This window comes from Telmatherina bonti (assembly GCF_933228915.1).
Source record: "Telmatherina bonti genome assembly, chromosome: 17".
Lineage (NCBI taxonomy): Eukaryota > Metazoa > Chordata > Actinopteri > Atheriniformes > Telmatherinidae > Telmatherina > Telmatherina bonti.
Window position 1 is genome coordinate 23,280,926 of NC_136615.1, and position 24,148 is coordinate 23,305,073.

General features: G+C 38.6%; 1 protein-coding gene across 1 annotated transcript in view; it reads left to right on the forward strand.

Moving 5' to 3' along the window:
- Positions 1-24,148, forward strand: part of LOC306768652 (matrix metalloproteinase-17-like) — a gene marked incomplete at both ends in the record, with an annotated part of 104,800 nt that overhangs the window by 66,881 nt on the left and 13,771 nt on the right. Inside the window, 3 exons of the mRNA XM_079257067.1 lie at positions 10,838-11,124; positions 20,808-20,984; positions 21,395-21,497. Coding sequence (XP_079113193.1) covers positions 10,838-11,124; positions 20,808-20,984; positions 21,395-21,497 — 567 coding nt within the window. The remainder of the gene's footprint in view (positions 1-10,837; positions 11,125-20,807; positions 20,985-21,394; positions 21,498-24,148) is intronic.

Genomic DNA, 24,148 nt, shown 5'->3' on the forward strand with positions numbered 1-24,148 from the left:
GACTCCAACTCAGAAGATGCTTTACATCTATTGAAAAAAAAAAATTATACACAAAGATATTTAAAACTCAAAAGAAAAAAAAAAAACTTGGAAACATACTTATGCAGTTTTAACAGATTTATTATACATTTTACTGCAATCATTTCTTTATTTTAATTACATTATTACATTGCTCTTTGCTCTTATAGTTATGGGTAGTCTAGCCATCCCTTACTGATGTAGTAATGGAGACGTCACCTGATGCACTGAGATGTCCCTTGCTCTATTTTTCTAATGTATTATTGTATAAATGCCAATATTGCCGTCTGCAACTTATTTCTACTTTTTCCACAGATCTTCCTGAATAGGTACAGTTGTACATGTTGATCTGTCTTTCCTGTCGTCTCCACCCCAACCAGTCGAGGCAGATGGCTGCCCTCCCTAAGCCGGGTTCTGCCGGAGGTTTTCTTCCTGTTAAAGGGGAGTTTTTTCCTTCCCACTATCGCCGCGTGCATGTTCAGGATGGGGGATTGGATCGAAGTCATGACCCGATGCAATCAGTTGGTTTCTATGATAGGATATGTATGAATTGGCTTGAATTGATGTGTATGTTGATTCGTGTATGTAAAGTGCCCTGTGACAACATTGTTGTGAAGTGGCGCTATACAAATAAAGCTGAATTGAATTGAATTTAAATTAAATACTTTCATGAAGGATTTGGATTGTTGTTGGTCATTTCACTTTGTATTGGATTACTTTTTTTCCACATTGCAACGTCACTCAACAGGACACTATTGTCAGGATTCCGTTCCTGGGCCAGGGTTGTTTCTTTTCTTCCATTTATTTTTGGCACTTCTAGAGGTTTTAGCTCTATGTCTAACTCTCCTGTTTGTTTTCTAGGTGCCTCGTCTGCCCCTCCCTCGTGTGTCCTCTCCTCCCACCAGCCTCCTGACTACTCTCATGTGTATCCTCTGTCTCTCCCTCCAGTGTATTTAGATCGCTGCCTTCTTTCCTTCCTTGCCAGATCGTCTACATGACATTCCAGTGTTACCTAAGTGTCTTCCCTTCTATTAAAAGCCCGTGTAGACTCAACCTGTCCAGCGTGTGTGTCCAACTCCTTCCAGACCTGACAACTATACCTTTTTTTTTTTTTTTTTCACTTCCCACTTTGAACTTTTCAACATAATGTTAAATGTTAACAAATGCCCTTGGCTAAGTAGGACATCGTAAATAAATGGTTTCAACAACAGGTCCATGCATTTAATTACCATCATCTGTTGCAGGGGGCCAGCAACAGTTATGGACACATGTTTCTGATTATACTCCTCTTTTCATTTTAAAATAAATAAAGATATCCCAAACTGCCCAAAACATTTGAAGAACAATAAGACAGAAAATCCCTCCCATTTGAACATTTACACTTCAGCAGATTACAAAGACTGGACAGTATCTGTAGTTTATGCATCAGGCCATTTTTCACGACCGCTACTTTGAATTCAGGGTCATTGGGAGGCTGGAGCCCATTACCAGTTGCCACTGGATAAGAGGCCGTTACACCCTGGATGGGTCACCAGTCCATCACGGCAGAGACAGAAACAAACAAGACAAACCACCACTCACACTCAGACTCTTGGACAATTATTCACTGTCAAGTCTGAATCAGATATTTGAATAAAGGCATAAATAGTGGAATTTTCAGTGCCTTTCTGACACTGCTTTGCATATTTTATCTTTTTTCTTGCCTCTTTTCCCCTTCACTCCCATCAACTACTATCAAAGCCCCCCTACCCCCCCCCCCCCCCCCCATCCTTTTCAGTCTTTCTCATCCCATTTCCTCCTCTTCCGTCGTCATTTTGTCAGTTAAGCTCCTCTGCGAAATTGTGTCCGAGACCGACTGCTCCGTAGCGTCAGGGTGTTCTTTGATGTAAGCAGTTCTTTATGTAGGTATTATATTTGATTGATGTGGAAGCATCCAACAGCACACTCTGTTCTCGGATATTTATTTGTAAGTCAATGATGCGCACTCTGAAGCTCTGCTGCTGCTAAACAGCCCTCCAGCCACCGAGCTGATGATGACTCCTTCTTTATGCCGCTGCCAAAATCTCCTGCATCTGCACTTTTTTGTTGACCAAACTGTGCAGGCTAATGCACTTATCACTCTCTCACTGCTCATGAGTCACGCTCGTAAAATTTCAAGAAATTAGACATTTATGCTGCAGTTGTTCAGCCGGATCCATCGGATGTTTGTCCCTCAGGAGCTTAAAGACAAAAGAAAAAAAGCAGCCAGTCATAAAACAAGAGCTCTTAAAAAAAATTGGCCTACATGTTAGTATGTAAACATAAGCCCGGCTTTTACTTATGTTTCCCCACTTGGGGAAATAACACTTCTACTGTAAAAATATACAAAAAAAACCTCTTTAATTTAACGTTATAACTCAGCCAGACAGCTTACAAGGAAATGGTTATTTCATAAAAATAGTTGCACAAAATAGTTGCCATGTGACCTTATCTTTCCTCGTGCTGTAAGCAGGAAGAGATGATGATAATAACTCCTCCTTGGGGGAAGTGGACTCTGAACAGTTGGATGTGAGAATTGAAGTGGAGTTTAATTAGCAGCAGCAGCAACAACAACACTGGTGCCAAGTTTAGAAATGGCTCTCAGGTCATTTCAATGTAATTAAAAAAAAGGAGGCATGCAAAAGTTCTAAAAATATAAAAGAAACAGCTATAAGATCACGTATAACTGAGTAACAGAGAGAGATTGCTGGAAATGTGGTCTTTCAGTTTCTCCCTGTGTATGAAAAGAGGGTCAGTAACCACTGTGGCTTCTGCATACCAAATGAGTTAGTTTGCAGTCAGCTCAGTTTAGCTTGAAAACTGGACAGAAGAAGCTGCTCTTACTTAAGTCGATACTTCCACCTCACCCAAAGCTGACACATTATGATGTGTTTGTTTATGCACAGAAAACGCAGTAAAAAAGGAGGTGTAAAAACCTCAGATTGTCACTTTAAAAAGGGAGTTGTATGATGGAACAATTTTCTTAGCCAGATGCACTGACTTTCTGGAGAAGCAGCGTTACTTTGAGGTTGTTTGGCGCCATGTGGAGACTTCGCTGGCACAAAAGCAGAAAAAAAACAAAAAACATTTTCATTTCACCTTAAAATGTCAAACTGTTAAACAGTTCTCTTGGAAATGCATTAGACTGATGTGGCAGGAGTATGTGAGAGGTGTGTGTGAGTGTACCAGCAGACTGATTGAAGTGTCTTGTACATTCACTTTTCATTAGACAACTGAAACCTAGGGCGCATAATTCCAGTCTTGCTCATGTCAGTTATTTAAATTGTTTAAAAATGATAATTTCCCCTAAATATATTAAAAATATCACTAAATGATATTTAATTTGCTGGTGTTTCCTTTCACTTATTAAAAACTGCTCTTTTATTATGAAAATATTTGCAACAAAAAAATTCAGTTAGCAATGAAGATTAAAAAGAAAATGATGCCAAAATAATTGCTAATTAATTCTAATAATTCCAAGATAACCTCTTCATAATTGTGGTATTGATTTGAGGTCATATCGTCAAGTTTTACTGTAGACTGTAAAAAACCTCAACATTTTTTTTTTTTAGAGTTTTGTGAAGTTCTCTTAGCCCTAGGTTCATCCTGAAATGCAGAAATCACTGCCAAGGAAATGGATCCTGAAGAAAATAATGAAATAAAACCAGTTGAAAAAAAGCAACTTTAGTGTCAAATGAAAAAATGATGCAGAAGCAGAGAATCCTAACTAAAAATAACAGCGCTGTTGCAAATAAAGCTTACTGATAGATGCAGGGAGCAAGGCGGAGGATATGGCGTTGAACAAAAGGAAAAGCTGGAGGCTAATTATAAATGAGGAGCAGGTGCAGCAATCAGTAACTTAGGACCAGGTATAATCGGGGAGCGGATTAAACAACAGAATGTAGATGATAATAACCTCCACACTGGGAGACTAGTAAGATATTAACCTGACCCAGAATAGGGAATCCTGATTTACAAAGAAATAAAGACTGATACAGAGAAATGGCACAAAATAAAATCATAAAAACACTGAAACTTCCAACTGAACTTAAGGAATTCTTACTGAAAAACCAAGAAACCAGAAGCAGAAACCTAACAAGAATTACACCCAACAAACAAAACAAATCTTAAAGAAGGCAAAGAATCGAGTTAAACATTGAAACCCAATTAACATACATCCCGGAGCAAAGATTGAACACAACACAACTTAACAAAAGCCAGAAATGATAATGAGTTTAACTTGGACAAACAAAAACAGAGAAACAAAGCCAATCCTAATTCAACTAGAAGATACAAAACAAGATATGGAACCCAGGAAGCTAAAATACAACCCAAACCCAGACTCTCGCAGATACTGCATATTGCATGACTTTCTCCTAGTGTGGCTGCTTTCTTGTCTTTTACAGCCAGACGTGACATGCAGGGTTGTAACTCCAGGCAACTGCACTTTTCTATGTGGTGACTAATCTGCAATTCACTCATGATAAACTTTAAAGTGAATTTAAATAGGTGAATTATATAAAATCAAGTTGTAACAAAAGGGGAAAAGCCTGTCAAGACCTAAACTGTTTCCAACATGTTAATTTCTGCTTTAAAGCGATTTTTAACATCTGAGCCCATGTGGACTGAATAGTTTTTTTGCAGGCAGCAAAAAGTGAAGTTTTTGCTTAATTCTTCAGTCTGAGCAGACTATTGTTGGTCATTAACATCGAACAGTTCAGGTGATTACAGGCCTGCTTTTGTAGGAAGAAGTACAAACTGAAGTTTCTCTGCTGTATACAGAGAAATGACATAATTCCAGTACGGTAATCATTTTATATCGCAAAAAATTAAAGATGGGTTGAAAGTTAAATTTACATAATGTAATATTGGATAACAATAAAGTTGTGTTTAATAGATTTGTCTGTAGAACGGAAGAAGAAACAGCAAAATCATAAAAAAATCAACACTTTAGGCTGAACAAGGACAAGCTGTTGTCATGATCTGTGTTTTGTAATCTTAGTTTTGGTCTCTTGTTTTGTATCTTAGTTCTGGTTTCCTGTTTTAATTTGAAGTTTTCCTTTCTATGTCCAGTTTCTTGTTCGCTGGTTCACCTGGTCTCGCTTTGTTCCTGTGGATTTATACTCCTTGGTTTCTGTTCCTCATTGCTGGTTCTTCTTGTTAGCTTCCTGCATTCCTGTGTCAAGTTTTTTTTCTTTAGAAATAAACATCTACATTCAGCCTTCCTGCCTCCCTATCCTGCATTGGGGTCCACCTCCAACACCCTTTCGTGACAGCTTTTTAATGTGCAGTTGACTGCTTGATTAGACTGTAATCAATATGGCAGTTAAAATCAAAGTGTTTGATTGGTAAAGTTTAGATTCACGTCACGATTGGTAAAGATAAATTGAAAGGAGACAGCACAGGGAAATGACACCCGCTTCATTTTACATGCACCTATTGTCCCTGGATGTGAGCACCAGTAGTTCAGAGACTCTTCACTTCATCCAAGATGCAGGGCAGGAATCACCTGACCTTGGCTGGCTTACCTGCGATTACATACACACGCACACACACTTACCCACAAGGTGATGCTCAGTACATTTAGATGCAGATGCATGCTTGCGGCTGACAAAAGCGTGCACCTCGCTTCTCCATCTTTCTCTCTCAAATACTCTGCCGAACACACAGACATACACAATCACCCACCCTCGTCTGTTTGAATTAGGACTAATCAGCAGGTGAATTGTCTGTGGAGGCTGAGCCATTTGCTGTGACCTTGTCTAACTCAGTGACGGTCAGATACTCAGGCGGTATGAATTAATGGACTGTGCAGTCACAATTTTAGCAAACAAATCTAAGCAAGAAAAAAAAAAAAAAAGTCTCACTGTAAAGCCCAAGTTTCCCTGCAAAATAGATGGACCAATCAGATTTTGAAGGGGCTTCCTGCATATATTTACATGCTAATGATAAACTCTATTTTAAATGAACACTTTGTTATTGCTTTAAGCTAACATTGCGTCTGAGCTAATACCGTCCATCTGTTGTGTGACAACATGTTGATATGGACATGCTTGCAAATTAATGCATTAATTAGCTCCACTAATGAACTCATTTGCATCACGAGATGTTTTTCAAACGGTGTAGGAACAACAGAACAAAACAGTGTGTAGCTTTAATGAAACTAAGGATGATGTAAAGCTGTCAAGATCCTAGAAAGGATGTCACATGAGGCAGGATTGTTTACATTTTACAATAAAGAAGTAATTTGTATTGTAAAAATGTAACGTAAGGTTTTTGGTCTCTACCCTACTGCAACAATTTGTGGGGGAGTTCTGTGGAAAAGTAAGGATTCATAATTGGGAAGAAAGTAGAAAAATGCAATAAAAGTTCAAATTATCAGGGAGTATGGGTCTTGAAGCAGCACAAAGGAATTGTTTAGCAATATTCTTCTCCACACAGCATTTATTGGCAAGTAATAAAGCCAATACAGGGAAAATGGAGGCCATCATATTATATAGGGACTCGTATAGAGATATACGATGTCGACATGCTGACAAATGAAAACTTAAGGACCAAACACAGCTCAGCACACTCACCGTTGGTGCAACACAAATCCATGTCTACTTGTTATAAGTATTTTTCAATCATTTGCGCATAGTCTCAGAAGTATCTGACTTATGCTGTGCTACTGTTTATGTGCATGCTGTTGTTGTTTCAGCTTTGCTCTGCTGTCAAAGTGGACAAAGATCTGCTCTGTGGTGGGGTGAAACTAAGTGTTGTTGGGATTTGGAGGACTGTACGTATTCCACATTTCCACTGAAAAAATGCTACATCTGTGAAGATATGACACGGTTCTCAAGCTTTATGTGTGTATCGAACAAGTAAAGTTAAAACATCATAATTACAGATTTTTTAAAATGGTGGTAAACTTTGATATTTTGCACTGTGATTTTGCAATGAGGCAATTATATGAAACATTACCTACCTACATACGGCAATCCAATGTGCCGAACATGATCTAAAGAAACAGACGAAAGAAAACACATAGTGAGATATGATGATGATGATGACATCAGTGAGAAAGCCATCACCATCATCAACATATATGTGTTTGTAAGAGAACAGTTTGTACTGTATACTGATGTTAGAGGTGCTTTAGCTAAGAAGATTAAACCTACTGATTAAATGCTGCTCGAAGTCACTGCACAGACATGACAGCTGCTGGTGTGAGTTCCCTTCAAAGACCATGAAATAGAGTAAGTGGGTATAGAAATTGGATGGATAGATCATTGTGCGCTCAGCGTTTGCAGAATGAATATTCATTTATATCAAGACAGTTTTAATGCCCTTGACAGGTCCATAGTCACTCTGCTTTCAGCTCCGTTTGGTCTTCACCAGCTTACTTACGCTGCTAATTGTGACACTTCTCTGTAAAAGCTCACATCGTGTTAGGTCACTTGTGTTTCCAAATAGGTTCTGCATCTTTACAGATTTTTAGCTGGAGAGAAGGTGCCTGCTGTAGTCAGCAGAGACATGCTAAACCGTGAAGATGCAGAACAAAAGTTGAACATTGTTGAATAAAAAATGTCTTGCATAACACAATAGACAACAAATTAAATTGCTGTTGCAGAAAACATTATCAGCCAAGGCCGATGCTTCACAGTTGTTAAAAGAAAGTTGTGTGCATCCAGATGAAAGGCTCAAATAATTTGGATTTCTACAGTTTAATACAACTTAACCGAGTAGCTTTTTGGTTAGCTTGCTGAAAAATAAACTGCTAATAGCAGACAAAAGAAATACAGTGCAACAGTCTAATTTTCCTATGGGATTAATAAGGTTTTGTTTAATTCCATAAAACAAAAGCTCTTGATGCAAGTGATAATTTGCTCAAAGCATAAAAGAGGCCTTGTGGATGGCAGCTTCTGTGGCAGATTCTCGGAAGCTTGACTTCATTCATAATCTTTTGGCTCTGAGCTACAAGCCGGGTCATTTGAACAGCTGTTCCTCATGCAGGGATGAAGAGACTAAAACGAAGAGTTGCAAAATCTATTCTCTCAGAAGGTTTCCATTTCTGGTTGCTTTTTGCAATCTATACAATGTTACCACATCCTACACACTGGACATTTAAAGTATCAGACTTATTGTTTTTTTCAGGGGTCATACAGTTCAAAGCTTTGTTGAACATATATTGATTTGTCGTGACTGGAGGGATGCATCTGATTTGTGAAAACCCTAGAGGGCAGGGCTTTGTAACTGCAGTCCATGAGGGCCGTTGTCCCACAGGTTTGAAATGTTTCATTATGTTAATACATCTGGTTTGTTGTGCAGAACATGACAATGTGCTGTTTTGATTCATTTTTATCATGCATGTTGGAGCAGGGAAAAGTCTAAGCCAGGGCTGTCTAAGTCTGGTTCATGAGAACTACCATCCTGCAAGTTTTATACACATCCCCTCTCCAACACACCTGAATCTAATGATTGGCTTGTTAGACCATTAAACTAAAAGACAAACTGATGAGGAATTTCAGCCATTTAACCTCATAAAGCTAAATGTATCATAATTTATACATGCGGTTTCTGAGACATTCCCCATCACTTTATGGTTGAAACTTTACTCAAAACCCTGCTGTGCACTGTATAATACTGGTCTCCTGCCCCCTGGTGAATACCAGAAAGTAGATTACACTACAATTTCTTTGACCAATGACAAGGGCCATATAAAAACTTTAAAAATGGAACTTTTCTGCCCAGCTGTTCTTAGGTGGGGCTTCAGAGTTAACCCTGATGTGTCAGAGAAGGGATGCAACTTGGTCACAGGGGGTTGTAATCTGTTACCTGTGAGATGTGGGAGTCAGTTAATTTAGCAACAGTTGTATGTAACGTGGAACCTTCTTTCTTTTCTTTCTTCATGTATAGCGCCACTTCATGACAATCTCATCTCAGGGCACTTTACAGACACATCAATTCATGGCAATTCATAATAAGTGGCCTAACTATGAGAAACCAACAGAGTGCATAGAATCCTAACTTTGATCCATTCCCCATAATGAGAATGCATGAGGCGACAGTGGGAAGGAAAACTCCCTTTTAACAGGATGGCAAAACCTCCAGCAGAACCCAGCTCAGGGAGGGCAGCCATCTGCCTGGACTGGTTGTGGTGGAGAGGACAGGAAAACAGATGAACCTGTACCCCAGCTTTTACCCAGGAAGACCATTAGAGTCAGTACTGTCATATGTTCATGGAAAAGCGGCAGAGAAATTAGAAGGAAGTGCTCAGTGCATCATGGGACTACCAATAGATAACTGGACTACTCCTAACGATAAAATTAGTTAAAAAGGAAGGTCTTTAGCTTGATATTAAAGATAGAGATGGTTTCCTCCCAAACTCATAGTGAGAACTGGTTCCATAAGAGAGGAGCCCGATAGTCATACTCTAGAGACTCAATAGCCATACTCTTAAGAAACTCTGGGAACCACAAGGAAACCTGTAGTCTGAGAACAAAGTGCTCTGTTTGGAATATATAGAATTATTAGATCGCTGATATACAATAGAGCTTGGTCATGGAGAGCTTAACTGTGTGGAGAATAATTTCAAAGTCTTCCCTAGATTTAACATAGAGCCAATGGAGAGAAGCTAGACCTGGAGAAATATGATTGTTCCCACTAGTCCTCATCACAACCCTCGCTGCAGCATTTTGGATCCGCTGGAGACTTTTCAGGGCATATTTGGGACAGCCCATGAATAAGGAATTACAGTAATCCAATTTTGTAGCAACACAGGCATGGAGTAATATTTTTGCATCACTCTGAGACAGGATGTCCCTAATTTTTACATTATTGCAGGTGGTAAAAGGTGGTTCTAGAAACTTCAATGTAATGCAAGTTCTCAATGCAGCCAACTAAGGCTCAAGTCCTGCCAATTTGCTGACATGCTGTGTTTAAAAAAAAAAAGCCAGCTAGTGCCCAAAAATCTTTTAAAATATAAAGACTGAGATGTTGGTACCCTCTAAGCTGCGATATTATAACATGTTCTAACATTGCTGGAGCATTTGTATTTTTACATAATAACTGGTGGTATAATAGTCAACTAAGTAAGATGGAGAGTTTTATAATTGTATCTGCAATGCAGTGAAAAACGTCCAAACTAAAATACTCGAGTAGTACAGTATTGAAGTAAACATACAGGCATCACATCACACCTCCGTTTCTCTCCAAAACACAATGGGAGATGGAAAGTCAGTGGACCAAAACCGCTACCCAGCAAAAACATTTAACTGATGCAAATTTATGTCCGTTTCTCCTGATAAATGAATGAAGAAACGGCAGACAAGGTTTTGAAATGTATTTGTCTTCACAAACAATGCAAGGTCACTGCATGTTTGCCTCAAACAAGAAAGGCTGAAACAGAGTTCTGATCTGCTGCACTGTCTGCCTCATTTAACATTTAACATTCACGTGCCTAACTTATTTTCCTTAATATGGAAGAAATGTTTTCATCTTTAAAGGAAGTTACCTAGTTTTATGTTTGTAGTTGAGACGGCACCATAAATCAGGTAGGAGTGACCTTTATTGGTAGTAGGAAGGGAAAAAAATATTTTTAACTTTGACCCTTACCCTTACCGTATGCATCAAAGTGTCAAGTGAGAAACTGCACAATAAATCAGGAATAATATTGTTTAAAAGGGAAATGGTGACACCTTTTATCTTAAAATGATACTTTTAAGTAAAAAGGAATGTATTTATTTGTCAGTCATTCGGATTCCACTGGTAGTTATTTTACTTCCAACCAACATATGATCCTTCTCTTTGGTTTTTACAGGGTGAGAACCTTTCCTAAAGATTCAGCCCTGCTGGGCAGAGACACCGTCCGAGCCCTCATGTACTACGCCTTAAAGGTCTGGAGCGACATCGCACCGCTCAACTTCCACGAGGTGGCTGGCAATGACGCCGACATTCAGATCGACTTCACTAAAGCCGACCACAATGATGGATACCCCTTCGACGGGCCAGGGGGAACAGTGGCGCACGCATTTTTCCCCGGCGAAAGGTTCACAGCTGGGGATACACACTTTGATGATGATGAGGCATGGACCTTCAGGTCACCAGGTAAGAAACTTAAGTCTCTAAATGTCAGCTTTATACACACATGCTTGAACATAAAACGTATTCAATTGCATGCTGAAAGAAAAGCGTGAGTGTGTGAAAGAAAACCAAAGCTTAAAAGAGAAAGATGATATAGTTGTAGGTGGAAAACACTGGTGAGAGGACAATAAAACAAGGAGATTGGAGCAGTCGGTGTCCACAAATGGAAAAACTAGACTGCTGACTTTACTTTGGAGGCAAGCTGTGCCTCTGTCTCTCCTATTCATGTTCCATATTTCATAATGAGTGTTTCATTCGATTGAAACAATAGTATAGCATGCAGTGGCCTCAGTGTGGTGACCAAAGCATCGCCGATTGTTATCACAAGCTTATTAGAAGTCATAAAAGACGCCCTTTCATTTCCTCCAGCTGTCACAAACAAACAAGCCACTCGTATATGCCCGCAGATAGCCATTAAATCAGTTTTTTTGCCATTAGCTGAAGTAATTGAATTTCACTGTCAACTTGCATTGATCCCACTCTATGCCACAGGATTTTTTTTTTGCTGGGAATGAGTCTATTATATTTGAATTATTGGGGAGAAAAAAAGCACCACATTTATAGTGACTGGAAGTGTATAGCAGAATCTGAGAGGTCCATTTCTTTACCGGGGCCATGATCTACTTTTACCGGACATTTGTTTTTCTTTTTTACTATTTACATATTTGTATATTTATTATTATTTATTGGTCAGTACAAACCGGCTAGTATTCAAATACTAATTGGCACCATTTAACCACAACATTACAACCTTTTGATTCACAGTGCACTGGTCACCCACGAGACCTCAAAGAGCTCATCAAAGCTTAGACTCCAAAAAGATATCTAGAAGTATCAGACACCAAGATGTTAGCAGTAGATCCTTTAAGTCTGCGGCTTACATCCACACTCTTCCAGCACGTCCCTACGGATGCTTGATCACGTTGAGATCAGTTGAATTTCGGAGGCCAAATCAATACTTTGAACTCTTTGTGGTGTTTTGAAACCAGTGGTCTTCTTAAAGAGGCGACTGGCATCAGGGAATTCTGCTGCCATGAGGGGTCAGATGTAGTCAACAGTATTCAGACAGGCTGAACGTGTCAAAGTGAGATCTATATAAATACCTGGAGTTAAGGTTTACTTTCTGAATGGTGCCCCGAGCAAGTTTGCTTGTTTTTCCATTCTCTTTTGGTTGCTTTTTTTCTCTCAGTGCATCCTGCTACCATCTCCTCCACATTTAGGACAAAAAGCTTCTTCTTTCAGCAGTAGTTCTTTTAGTGGATTGGACCACACAGGCCAGCCTTCATCCCTGTGTGCATCATTAAGTTTTGGTTGTCCATGATGCTGTTTCAAGTTGACTTTTCAATTTTCCTTGAAGCACTTTGGGTTGTTAGTAGTCAGTGCTTGTCTTGAGTACCAAACACCTATCGTTTATGTGCTGACACACTCATGTAGCCATCACATTGTGGGCTTTCATATGTCAGTCAGATCCTGGTCGCTTCCATCTGCTTAAAACCTTACAGCTGAATCAGTCTCTACAGTTGCATGTATTTTAAATTGTGCTTGAGAAGTCTTTTTTAATTTACAGGACTTCTGCTTGTAATGATGGATTTTGCACTCTGTAGCACTTTATGGAAAAGTCTGATATTTTCAGAAATGATGGCTAGTGCTTCAACTCAGAGTTAAATTTGAAGTTTTGTATTGTTTTTGTGTTTGGATTCTTAATGAGACCTTGAATAGAAACTGTCTTTTACACATCAGACACTGCCAATTCCCTTGCTGACTCATGGCTGAAATCATTTGGGTGGAGTTTAGTACTTTAGGACACAGTTATGTTTATCTTGTCCAGCTGGTTCAAGGCTTTATGTTGAGGCGCTCAGTCATATCCATTGTGCAGGCATAAGTGTGGTATTCAGTTTCTAGCTTTCAGCAAGAAAGCTAATCATTTCGTTAAAATGCCCAAACCTTCCTTTGAATATGAGATCTAAATATGCCACCACCTGTGAGTTATAACCTTATTATAGCCAGAATGAGCTGCTTTCCACATTTTTATAGTTTCAAAGTTGGAAAATAAATGTTTATGTGTGATAATTCCAAGATGATTGCTTGCAATTTGGATGGAAATACAATTCTTCTCTGCAGTCACTCCTCATGTTTATGACAAAAATCTGAAAGGTGGATCAATTTAGCCCTGAAGACATGGAGCTAACAGCTTATAAATGATGCTTATAAGGTAGGTATTACACAAACAGAGCCAGTCTTGATTTCGGTCTTTTTTTTCTTGCCCCATTACATCTGGATACTATCTTTTTACTGCAGCTTAATTAGCTTTTATTATAACTCCCAGCTGGTGTGTCATAACATGATGGCATGATGTAGCTGACTGCAGCATTTGTATCAATATGGCTTTGATTAATTGGAGCAGAGCAGTAAAAAAAAAAAAGCGCAATTCAGACGTCTCTTTTTATCAACATGACCCCAATGTGTTCACCTGTTCAAACCATGCAATTATCTGACAGTAAATTGACAGAAAGAATAATAAGAGTGAATAAAACTCTCTGCAAAGGATTATGCTCCTGAGCAGTGATTGTTTGGTGTTTAAAAACACGGCCTCATACTGTGAATCATCTTTCCTTGTTAGATGTGCCTGCTTTCAAGGCTACTTTTTCATTTTCAGTGATGGAGGGTGAAATGTACAGTGTGCTTGTATTTCTTATAAGGGGCTACAAACAGATTTCCCATGGCCAGTCACTGCCAGTTAAAATAATTGTGTTCACTGCTGTCTGTAAGCTCTTTTAGAATATGGCTTTATTAGATTCTTTAGATTTAGATTAGACTGTTACTCTTTTATTTGTTTGCTGTAAAGAAGATATTGCTCCCATGCTTGAATATCTCTCTTACTCTTGAGTTTTGAGACTGTACTCAAATGTCGTTTGCATGTTGGGACTTACCTTAAGTCCCAAAGTCTTACTAAATATAGCATTTGGAATGCTCTGTGTCTCTCTAATGCACTTGAACCAATAATAGTCGACCAATTAATTGTAACTCAAGAGCAATACGACATACACATATTTCAGCCTGACATTTAGTTAATTATATAGCATTAAAGATGTGCTTTTAAAGGTAGTAAGTGACCCACTGCATAACTCCTACTACGCTCAATAAAAAGTGCAGCCAGGGAATGTGTAATAGCATACTTGTGTTGTTTTAAACCTGCCAATTGTTAAGAAGTATTCATTGATTTTGGAATGGAGGGGTAGGATGCAGGAGTCTGAGTCTATCCCAGCTTCCACTGGAAGAGAGGCAGGGTACAACCTGGACAGGTTCCCAGTACATCATGGAGACAGAAACAAGCATCTATGTAACTAACTTCTGTAACACTCTGAGGGATTTGCAACAGGATGTTGTTTTTGCAAACACTGGAGATCCGTTTTTGTGGTGTCTGTTGAATATCCAGCATATAATGTAAAGAAATGCTCTGCAAAAATCATTTTTTATTTCCGTAACATTAATCAAAAAGCGCCCTGTGATGGACTGGTGAGCTGTCCAGGGTGTACCCTGCCTTTCGCATAAAGACTGCTGGGATAGGCTCCAGCTTCCCTGCGACCCTGCATTGGATTAAGCAGTTAGGATAATGAATGAATGAATGAATAATCAAAAGCATCAGGATCCTCGTTTTTCTTCAAGACTGCCTTTGTATATAGATATATTCCATGCATATCAGCAGTGTGTTCAGGGAAATGCACAGCCACAGCCAAGCTCGACAGTACAAATGATTTCTCACCTTTTCAGGCCAATCACTTGCTGTGTTTACATGAGGCTCATTTAAACAATTATTTTGCTTGCTACTCATGAGCTGGTGAGGTTTTGCTCAAATAAAGGTCAGTCCTTGTCTTGTGGACATTTACATGGGATGCTGCGCATGAGCAACAATAGCTAAAGCATTGGATTGCTGTGTCTGGACTTAGTTAAGGTTATATAGACATCTCAGCTTTAATCCAAAAAGTTTTTTTTTTTTTTTTTTTTATAGTTTTAATGATCTGTTTCATTTCAGCAAAGTAGTCAGAAGTCAAATGTCAGAACAACAGCTAACCTCACTGGTTGTTCAACTTGCTGCACTGAGATCTGTCCACTCAGGTTCAGCTCCATCCTCAGATCCTGTTTTCAAATTCCAACTCAAATTGATCGCTGCATTTCTCCCTGGTGGGGCTTACCGGACATGTATTCTCGTGGGGGATAATTAGCACATAGATTTATGTTAAAGCCACATGTGAACTGTTGACACGCCGGGTCATGCGGTTGTAATTACACTCACATAAATAAAGGGGGAACAGGTTCATGGAGGGATCTCAGGCGATGAAAGTGGCCATTTATCTCAGAGATATGCCTCAACCAGAATTGTTGAGAATTGTCACATCAGTCAGGTATCGTCCTCGATTCTGCCTCAGTGTTTTTGTCCATGCTGATGGCTTTGAGATATTTCCATCAGCATTTTGATTGTTACTCATTGTTACAAACTGAAAATGCATTATTCTTAAGTCGGTCGGTGTGATGTCATTTATTTCCTGCCATTACATTTCCTTTGAAAAAATATTATCCCCGCTGCTTATATCAGAAATAATGTCTTTAGAACTCCCAGCTTTACATTTCTATTCTGACTTGACACATTAGCTTTTGATATATGTTGCCTTTGTAGTCAAAGAGCCAGACAGGGGAGCCGTTTGCAGATGCAAATGCAGTCACTGTTCACAGAAAGGTGTGTTCAGTGGCGCAGCCTGGCCCACTACTCTGGAATAGAGACTTTTATTAGCTGATTACCTTCTGAGATAGGCAACAACAGATTGCAGGAAAGGGATCCAAAACATGTGATTGATGTTATTCTGATATAATGTTAGTATTAGAGTATTTCTACCAGAGAACATTGAAAAATGTGTTTGTATTGTCTTGCTCAGGCCCTGTGTCCAGGATTTACCCTGCCTCCCGCCTGAAGATTGCTGGGATAGGCTCCAGCTTCCACGCAACCCGTAATTGGAATAAGCGACATAGACAATCCGTGCATTTACATTGGAGTTTTAATTCCTGCTTAATTCTGAATAAAAGTTCATTCATGTAAACACTTAATTCCTGATGCAAATTTCTTTTCTGAATTAAACTTTATTCCGATGTAAGTGGCTGGTTTATTCGCATTTTAGTTCCAAACTATTTAATTCCTCTGTCATGTAAACCTTAATTCCGCTCTAAGTTAATTCTGGTCATTCAGCGCAAGCTTGTTACATTGTCCTGTCCCGATGACACACATTGTTTAGCCTCCCGGGTTCGGTGGTCTATCTTTCTTGTCCTCAGTTGCTGCAAAAAATGAAGTAGTATGCTCATGTTGAGCTGGTACTTCAATTTATAATAAAAATAGCAACAAAGCTGGTACTTATTATGTAGTTTTTACAGGTTACGACTGAAAAGATGAGAAGGAAGGAGCCAACTTTGTTTATTTCCGGTATATGTCACACGTCTGTCCAATCAGAACCCTTCCCAACCCGCAGCTGTAAAGAGGAATTTAGTGAGGACCTTTTTCATGTAAACGTTCATTCGGAATGAATATTTTCATGTAAACTCGTAGGAGAATACGTTAATTCCTAATTATTTATTTTCGATTTATTAATGCCGAATTAAAAAACACCATGTAACCGTACCCAATGTCTTGCTCTGTGTGATTATCAAAGGCAATTCTTTATTTTATTGTGTGTATCATAACTTTTAAATGAAAGATGACAAACCTGACCTTTAGCTTTGCTTTGAGGCCTTATAGAGTTCAGTAAACATGAATTAATATTTTAGTATTTTCATCTCTCTGGATACTTTTTTCATATATTTATAATGATTCAGGTCCATTCCTCCCAAAAAATATCAATATCAAGGTTTCAGCTGTACTTTCCTGTAATGTACTACACATGGGTAATGATACTTTCACTCTAGGGGTGAACTATGCAGTAAAGAGATAAATGGGTCATCTGTAGGTGCAAATGTTATTGTAATTAACCAAAACACTTTTTCTTTAACAGTTTGAAGAACACATCATGTGCTGGAGTCTTCTATATTTCCAATAGGAAATATAAAACCCTACCACTACCTAAACCTCATTATAATAGTTATGGAAAGGTGAAGTGTTAATGGCAGGTTTTTAAATGATCATTTTCTACATCTGTCACCATTAAGCAAAAGAGTTGTTTTTGGGGTTTTTTTGGGGTTTGTTTTTTTTTAAACTTCTCCTGAATGATGGCAGCCATGTTGTCCCAGACATTAGCTTTACCAATGGGAGCCTTGTGGATTTAAGGCTCCCCTAGAATCCCTGTTATAACCTGCAATAAAGCACATTAACCTTATAAACACGAGTGGCTGAATGATTTCAGTTAAAGGGGTCATATTTAGCTGTTTTTGGATTTCACTTCGCATTCCTTTAGTGTGTTATCTTGTCTTTGTTGGAGAATAACCTCCGTTTGGTCTGTGAAAATTACCAAATAGGCATCAATAGAGGCTGGTTAAGTATAATAATAATAATAATAATAATAATAATAATCACTGTAAAATGAATTAACCACATGACGCAGACATTTGTGGTTCGAAGTGGTCATCCTTCAGTGTGTGTGTTAAAACAGCATGAGAGCATGCATGTTTTGTAAAATACAACAGATTGTGCACCTGTTTCAGCCAAGCCTTGGGCATCATCTGTAATATTTCATGCACAGCTGGACAGACGGTCAGAAAGCCTGCTGGAGATACTTCATCATCAGCTCCTGATGATTTCCCCCACATGTACACGAACATATGAGGAGAACGCCCTGCTGTCTCTCAGCTGTTTTAAGGTTTCTTTTTACTGCATATCATTTCAGATGTTCCCATGAAAATATTAACTCCTGAGTTTTTATGGCACAAAGTAATGCAAGGTCACAATATTACGCACATCAGATGAAAAGGATTGCCCTTGGCTCACTGTGTTCCTGTTTCTTTCCATCTTTCATGCAGTACGCCACCCTCATTAAACTTTAACCGTATGCTGCAGCCTTTTGTTTGTCACATTCTGTTTACATCACGCTATATCTAAAGAAGAGGGCCCCGTCATGTGCCGTGCGTTCGCCGCGCGTCATGGAATCAGAAATATAGACATCTTCTTTACGCCAGTTCAGTTGTTTAGTCTGTTTTCTTCTTTCTCTCTTGTTTTCTGCATTAGCAGACAAACTTGCTGAAGTTTGCTAAATCTCTCAATTCTGACGTTGACTGCAGGCGGTGTTGTTTCTCTGTTAACCTCAGACGGAATGTAAATACGACTACATGGTACCTACTTTGTTCTCTCCCTCCATCCCTCCTTTCATCCACCTTGTGCGCCTGTAGATTAGAGTTTGCATTTGGCTTCTGAATATCCCAGGTGTTGTAAGCGCAAGTGCACCTCTCCACTTGTCCTTTGTCTTCCAGCGGAGCACGGCACCAAAATGTTCCCAAGTCGAGGCTAACGTGAGGTTAACGGAATGCAGATTTCATCCAAGCCACTGAGGAGCTCTAAGCTGGCTTGGCCCGAAACGCTCACACTTACATGTTTTTTCGCAAATCTAAATCGCAACACCTCAGGTTTTTGTCTTCCTTAGCAGAACCAGACAAGGACTTTGTTGGAAGCTTCGCCTTTTTTTTTTTCCCTTTAGCTGAACATCCAGGGAAATTTGCTCTAATAGCCTGCAGCTAGGTAAGGTGTCTTTCCACACTCAGGTTTTGATTGGCAGCCCAGGGGCTCAGGCAGTATTACCATAGTTATCTCACTTCACCACATCTCACAGCACTCGCAGCCACCGGAGCTGTCTGTCATGCCTCTTAACTTGTAACCTGTGGACTTCATTCAGAGGGGATAGACGTGCAAACAGAAGCTGTGTCAGTTCGACAGAAGTTCTCAACATTAAACAGCAGAGTGATTTTCATCAAAGCTGAAGGTGCTAAAGAGAAGATTTAGATCCATAGCCAAAGTATTTTATGGTTTTATGAAAGGAAATGTTTCTTTGGTTGCATGTCTAAAAAAGTGAACACCATTGTGTTTTGTTTTGTTTTTTTTTTTACAAAAAAAGAAAAAAAAGAGGAAAGTTTCCACACTTTTCTCTTTGTATCAGACCTGTTTTAAATTCTCATCTTATTACTTTGAGCCCGGTGCATATTTGTTAGGCATGTTGTAAAAAAAAAAAAAAAAAAAAAGAAAAAAGTGGCATACCCATGATGAAATGAGGATTCACAACCAGGTCTGTTTGAGTACTACTGGAGTCAGAGGAAACTTGTGAAAAAAGTTAAATTGTGTAAATGTCAATATATCTATTAGTTATGAAGAATAAATGACGATAGCACATGTCACAGATGTAAAAAAGTTTCAGACTCGCCTTAAAAAATGACAAACACTTTGCAGATGAATATGAGTTTGCCTTTGGAATGATGCAGCTGGATGAATAAAACTCTTGTACATGATAGTTAATAATGTGACATTGTTTCTGAAAAGAAACCCTGATAAAGTAAACAGAACAAAATGAAAGAAGTTTCAGTAGAGGCAGCTTGTGAGGTTGCCGAAACAGCCATTTTGGCAGTTTGACACCATCTGTTCTCTGGTTTTAAAAGGTTAAGCTGTCCCAATCAAGACTTAGATTCATTAATACCGTGCCAGCATATAAGTAGGGCTGGGTATCGATTCAAATTTCAAGAATCGATTTCGATTCTGAAAATTTTAAATTAATTATCACAATTGGATCTGATTTGTTCTGATTTAATATGGTTTTAGGTTGGTATTATTATTTCTTTTTTTCTTTTTTTCTTTACATGACTGTGTTGTTATATGCAACATATGAATACTAGTATTATATTGACATTCAACAACAAACTAATGAAGTATTGGAAGTGAAAGATGGCTGTAAGGAGCAGTCCCCTTCCCAGAATCACTGAAAAATAATTTTCACATTTTCTTTCACCGACTGGTACATGTTTGGAATGACTTCTTCAGAGAGATGTTTGCGAGACACCATAATGTAGTGCGGTTCCGCTACTTTCATTAGCCGCCTGAAGCCCTCATTTTCAACAACAAAATACGGGTGCAAATCCCTGCAAATGAAGCCCACAATGCCTGTTATTTTTTGGGAACATGCAGAATTGGCTGGTAGTTGTAAAGTTTGCTTGAGTTTCATCTGTTGTGGACAGCTTAGACATGGGATCTTGGTGGTGTCTCAACATGTGGTTCTTTAGGTTTGTTGTATTTCCGCAAAATTGATTTGCTTTTGCCGAGTTTGTCTTTCTGTTTGTCTTTTCTGAGTTCAAAATGTTTCCAGGTCTCAGCCTTAAAAGTTTCAGGTGTTTTCAAAGCCGGGGCTTGGCTAACAATGCTAGTGCCTCACGCAATGCTGATTGTTTTAAAGTCCTCACATGAAGCGCGCATGAGTAAATTCAGTGACGTGGCAAAAAGATTAAAGTTCACCGGGGTAAAAATTTCTTTTAAAAAAATCGGACTTATGGATCGATCTTTAGGAATTAATATGAAAATTGATTTAGAGTTGTTGAATCGATCTTTTCAACACACCTTTACATATAAGGACATTTTTAAAGTTATGAAAACTGCAGTAACGACTGCTTTGCGTTCTTGCTCTCATTGTCCCCTCCAGAGTCTCATGGGATGGATCTGTTTGCGGTTGCAGTCCATGAGTTCGGCCACGCCATCGGCCTGGTCCACACCTCAGCCATGGAATCCATCATGAGACCGTACTACCAGGGTCCTGTGGGAGACCCTCTAAAATACGATCTACCTTATGAGGACAAAGTCCGTGTCTGGCAGCTTTACGGTACCAGGACACATCCATCTTCTTAGTGTGTATGAAACATAGAGAGAGAGAGGAGTTAAGTTCTGTGCAGTGGAGTTATTGATTAATGAAAACATGGATGCAGTTAATTGGACCACTTTATGGACTATGACCTTATCACACCATTTCCTGTTGTAGGTAGTCGGAGCGTGCAGGGCACTGACTAATGATCATGAATGAAATGTAGGAAAAAATGAAGAGCAGTTTGGAAGAGAGTTTGGATGTGTTCGTTAAAGCTAAATTAAATACAAACACAGACATTAAGAGTCGACTGCCATACATGGTTACCGTAGATCTAATGCTTAAAAAAAACGAAAAGTTTATGTATTTCAAACAAAGACTTTTTTTTTTTTTTTAAATGTCTAATATATATTTTCATTTTAAATCTCCAGGTGTCAGAGACTCGGTGTCCCACACCATTAGGCCGGGCAGCTCCTCTCAGACACCTGAACCTCCTGTCCTGCTGGACCTCCCTGAAAACAGATCCACTCTGCTGTAAGTCAGAAATTGTATTTTTAATTTCATTCCAAAGGCCAAAGGATTTTCCCAGCTTGCTGAGATTTTTCTGCCTATTACTTTGTTCAAAATATTTGAGTTATTGGGATGTAATAAACGCTCCATGTGGATGAACACAGAAGCTGAAGCTAAAAGCAAAGAGACTCCTTTGCAAACTAAACGTTGTAATAAGAAGCTTGTGGGACAGCAGTTGAAAATCTTGTTTTCTTTAGCTCTGATGTTATTTTGAAGAAAACCTGCAACTGGATATGATGTATGCTAAGCTCATTTGGTTGCTATTACCTTTTAATTACAGCTTGAACAGCCAGAAGCTGAATATTTCAATAATCTCTTACTTTTGGCTCATAATAAGTTGTTAAAGTATTTTAGCCAGTTTACTGAAATAAACCAACTTTTTCCAACATCTCAGCTCAGTTTCTGGTTTCCTTTAACTCTGCGCCACTGTATGTAGTAATCCTTTTTTATTTAATTCATAGCGACACCGCAGAACATTTTCCTCCATGTGTGGGACAAATTCCATCTGATAGGAAAACTATAAGAAGATAATTCTGAGCATACTTTAGGATGCTCACACGTGTCATGGCAGTGTACTCCTGTGCACAACTAATGGGTCACGACACAAAGTAATTTTCCAAATTTTGCGACCATCTGGGCATTAACTCATCATTTGGCTTCAGGGTGCCTCAAGAGAAGACATCACACCCGTTAAAATGCTCAGAAATGGGCAATGGAGCATGAATATGATTAGTCAGGCTGTATGAATGGAGATTAAACTATATGATTAGAACAGATATCATTAATATCTTTTTTTTTTAAGTAGCGCAGTAGAATTCAACATGAGTGTGAGCCAAAGGAAAGATGGGGCTCAGTTGTGATATGATTGAATATAGATAAATTGCTGAGTGACACACTGTGTATATGTATTACAATCTTCTCACTGAGTAATTTCCTCCTGATTTGTAAAGGGAATTCATTCATTTCCATTCATTTATTTTCCGAACAATCTTATAGAGCTGGAAATAAAAAGATGGCTTCCCTTAAATTGACCTTGTTCATTTGCATTTATAATTCTAATAAAACAATACAGTTAAGCATCGTTGTGCTCAACTTTATGGAATAATTCATTCAAAGTAATGAATAAGGTCTAAAGATCCCTAATTACAAAAGTTCAGATCAGACGTGAATAGGCATAGTTTAGAATATAAATGGTTATTTACAGTGTGTGTCATCGGAAATGAACAAAATACCAAATAACTACAAACCCTGCTAAGGCAGGGATAATAGGAGTAAAAGAACAGAAATGTAAATTAATAAAGAAATGAATGAGGGAAAGTTCTTGGTTTTCATATTATTTATTATAAAGTGTATAATTTAATGCAAATTATAAACTTAGCACAAATCTAAGGGAATGCTTGAGATAAATCTCTTACCACTGGAAAACTTGTTTAATTCACTTTTAAATGGTGCCATATTTGTTAGAAAAATGCATTTGTGGGATGAGCTTATTGTTTTTGTCAACGGATTTTACATATTTGCAACTGTCAAATATTCATACTTGTAGCTTGAAGCCTGTACAGTTTATTCTTTCAAGTACCTAGTCTGAAGAATTCCTCTATCTTCAGTAAAACTCAGTAACATGGACAAAGGGTGCAACACAGTTTTATGTTGAATGTAGAAGCGTTGTGTAACACTGGTCGCAGTTTTTGGGAAACAGGCTCTCCTTGCCTTATGTGTCCACCCAGACTTTGGTGGTTCCTACACTATTAAGGTCACATATCTTCACGCATCTAAGGAGTTTTTTGTGTACAACTCTTTGAAAATTAAGATGGGTTGCTTTTGAGTCAAAGTGTAGCGACGAGCCAAACTGACCTTTAAGCAGTGAATAGTCACAGTGCCACAACAAGTGGGGAAATATCAAATGCAAATGACAGATGAATAAATAACAGCAGAAGTGAACATGGAAATAGTCATGGCAAAGGCTAAAAATTCACAGTAAAACGCTAAAAGAAGCTAAAGTAAATAAAGAGAAAAACCTAAAGCTTATGAAATGAAAAAAATAAACATTTCCATTCCATTGTGTTCTTTTATTTCTTCTTCTCTACTTTCTCATTCGTTTTCTTTCTCTTAAACAAAATGATTATTTTCTCGGGTTTCATACACTGCTTACAGAGAAAACATCTCAGGACATTAGGAATACAACTAAACCCTCACACAGCTACAGTTTTTAAAAAGATATCAGTAATCATTATGAAGATGGGATTAACATGAACTTTAGAGATGTAACAAGCAAACTTGGCTCTCTGATCCTATTTAAAACGAGAAAGCGCTTATTATAATTCTGTCTGGTATCACTGTGTACACCGCACCAAGTGTGGATGAGAGAGAAAAGAACATTAGTCTCAGGGGCAAGAAGACAAGCAATTGCGTAGCATGGTCATGGTAAAGCTATAAGACCCTTTATAAGCTGCCTAGCGTCCTTGTTACAACAGCTACTGATATTATTAAACTAAAATCCAGAGTCCCTGAATGCGGCTGACCCCAGATGAAGAAAAACACCGCTGGACTTGTAGAATATGTATCGACGCTCAGAATATCCTGAATCTTCCTCCAGTGGTGTCTTGTACAGCACA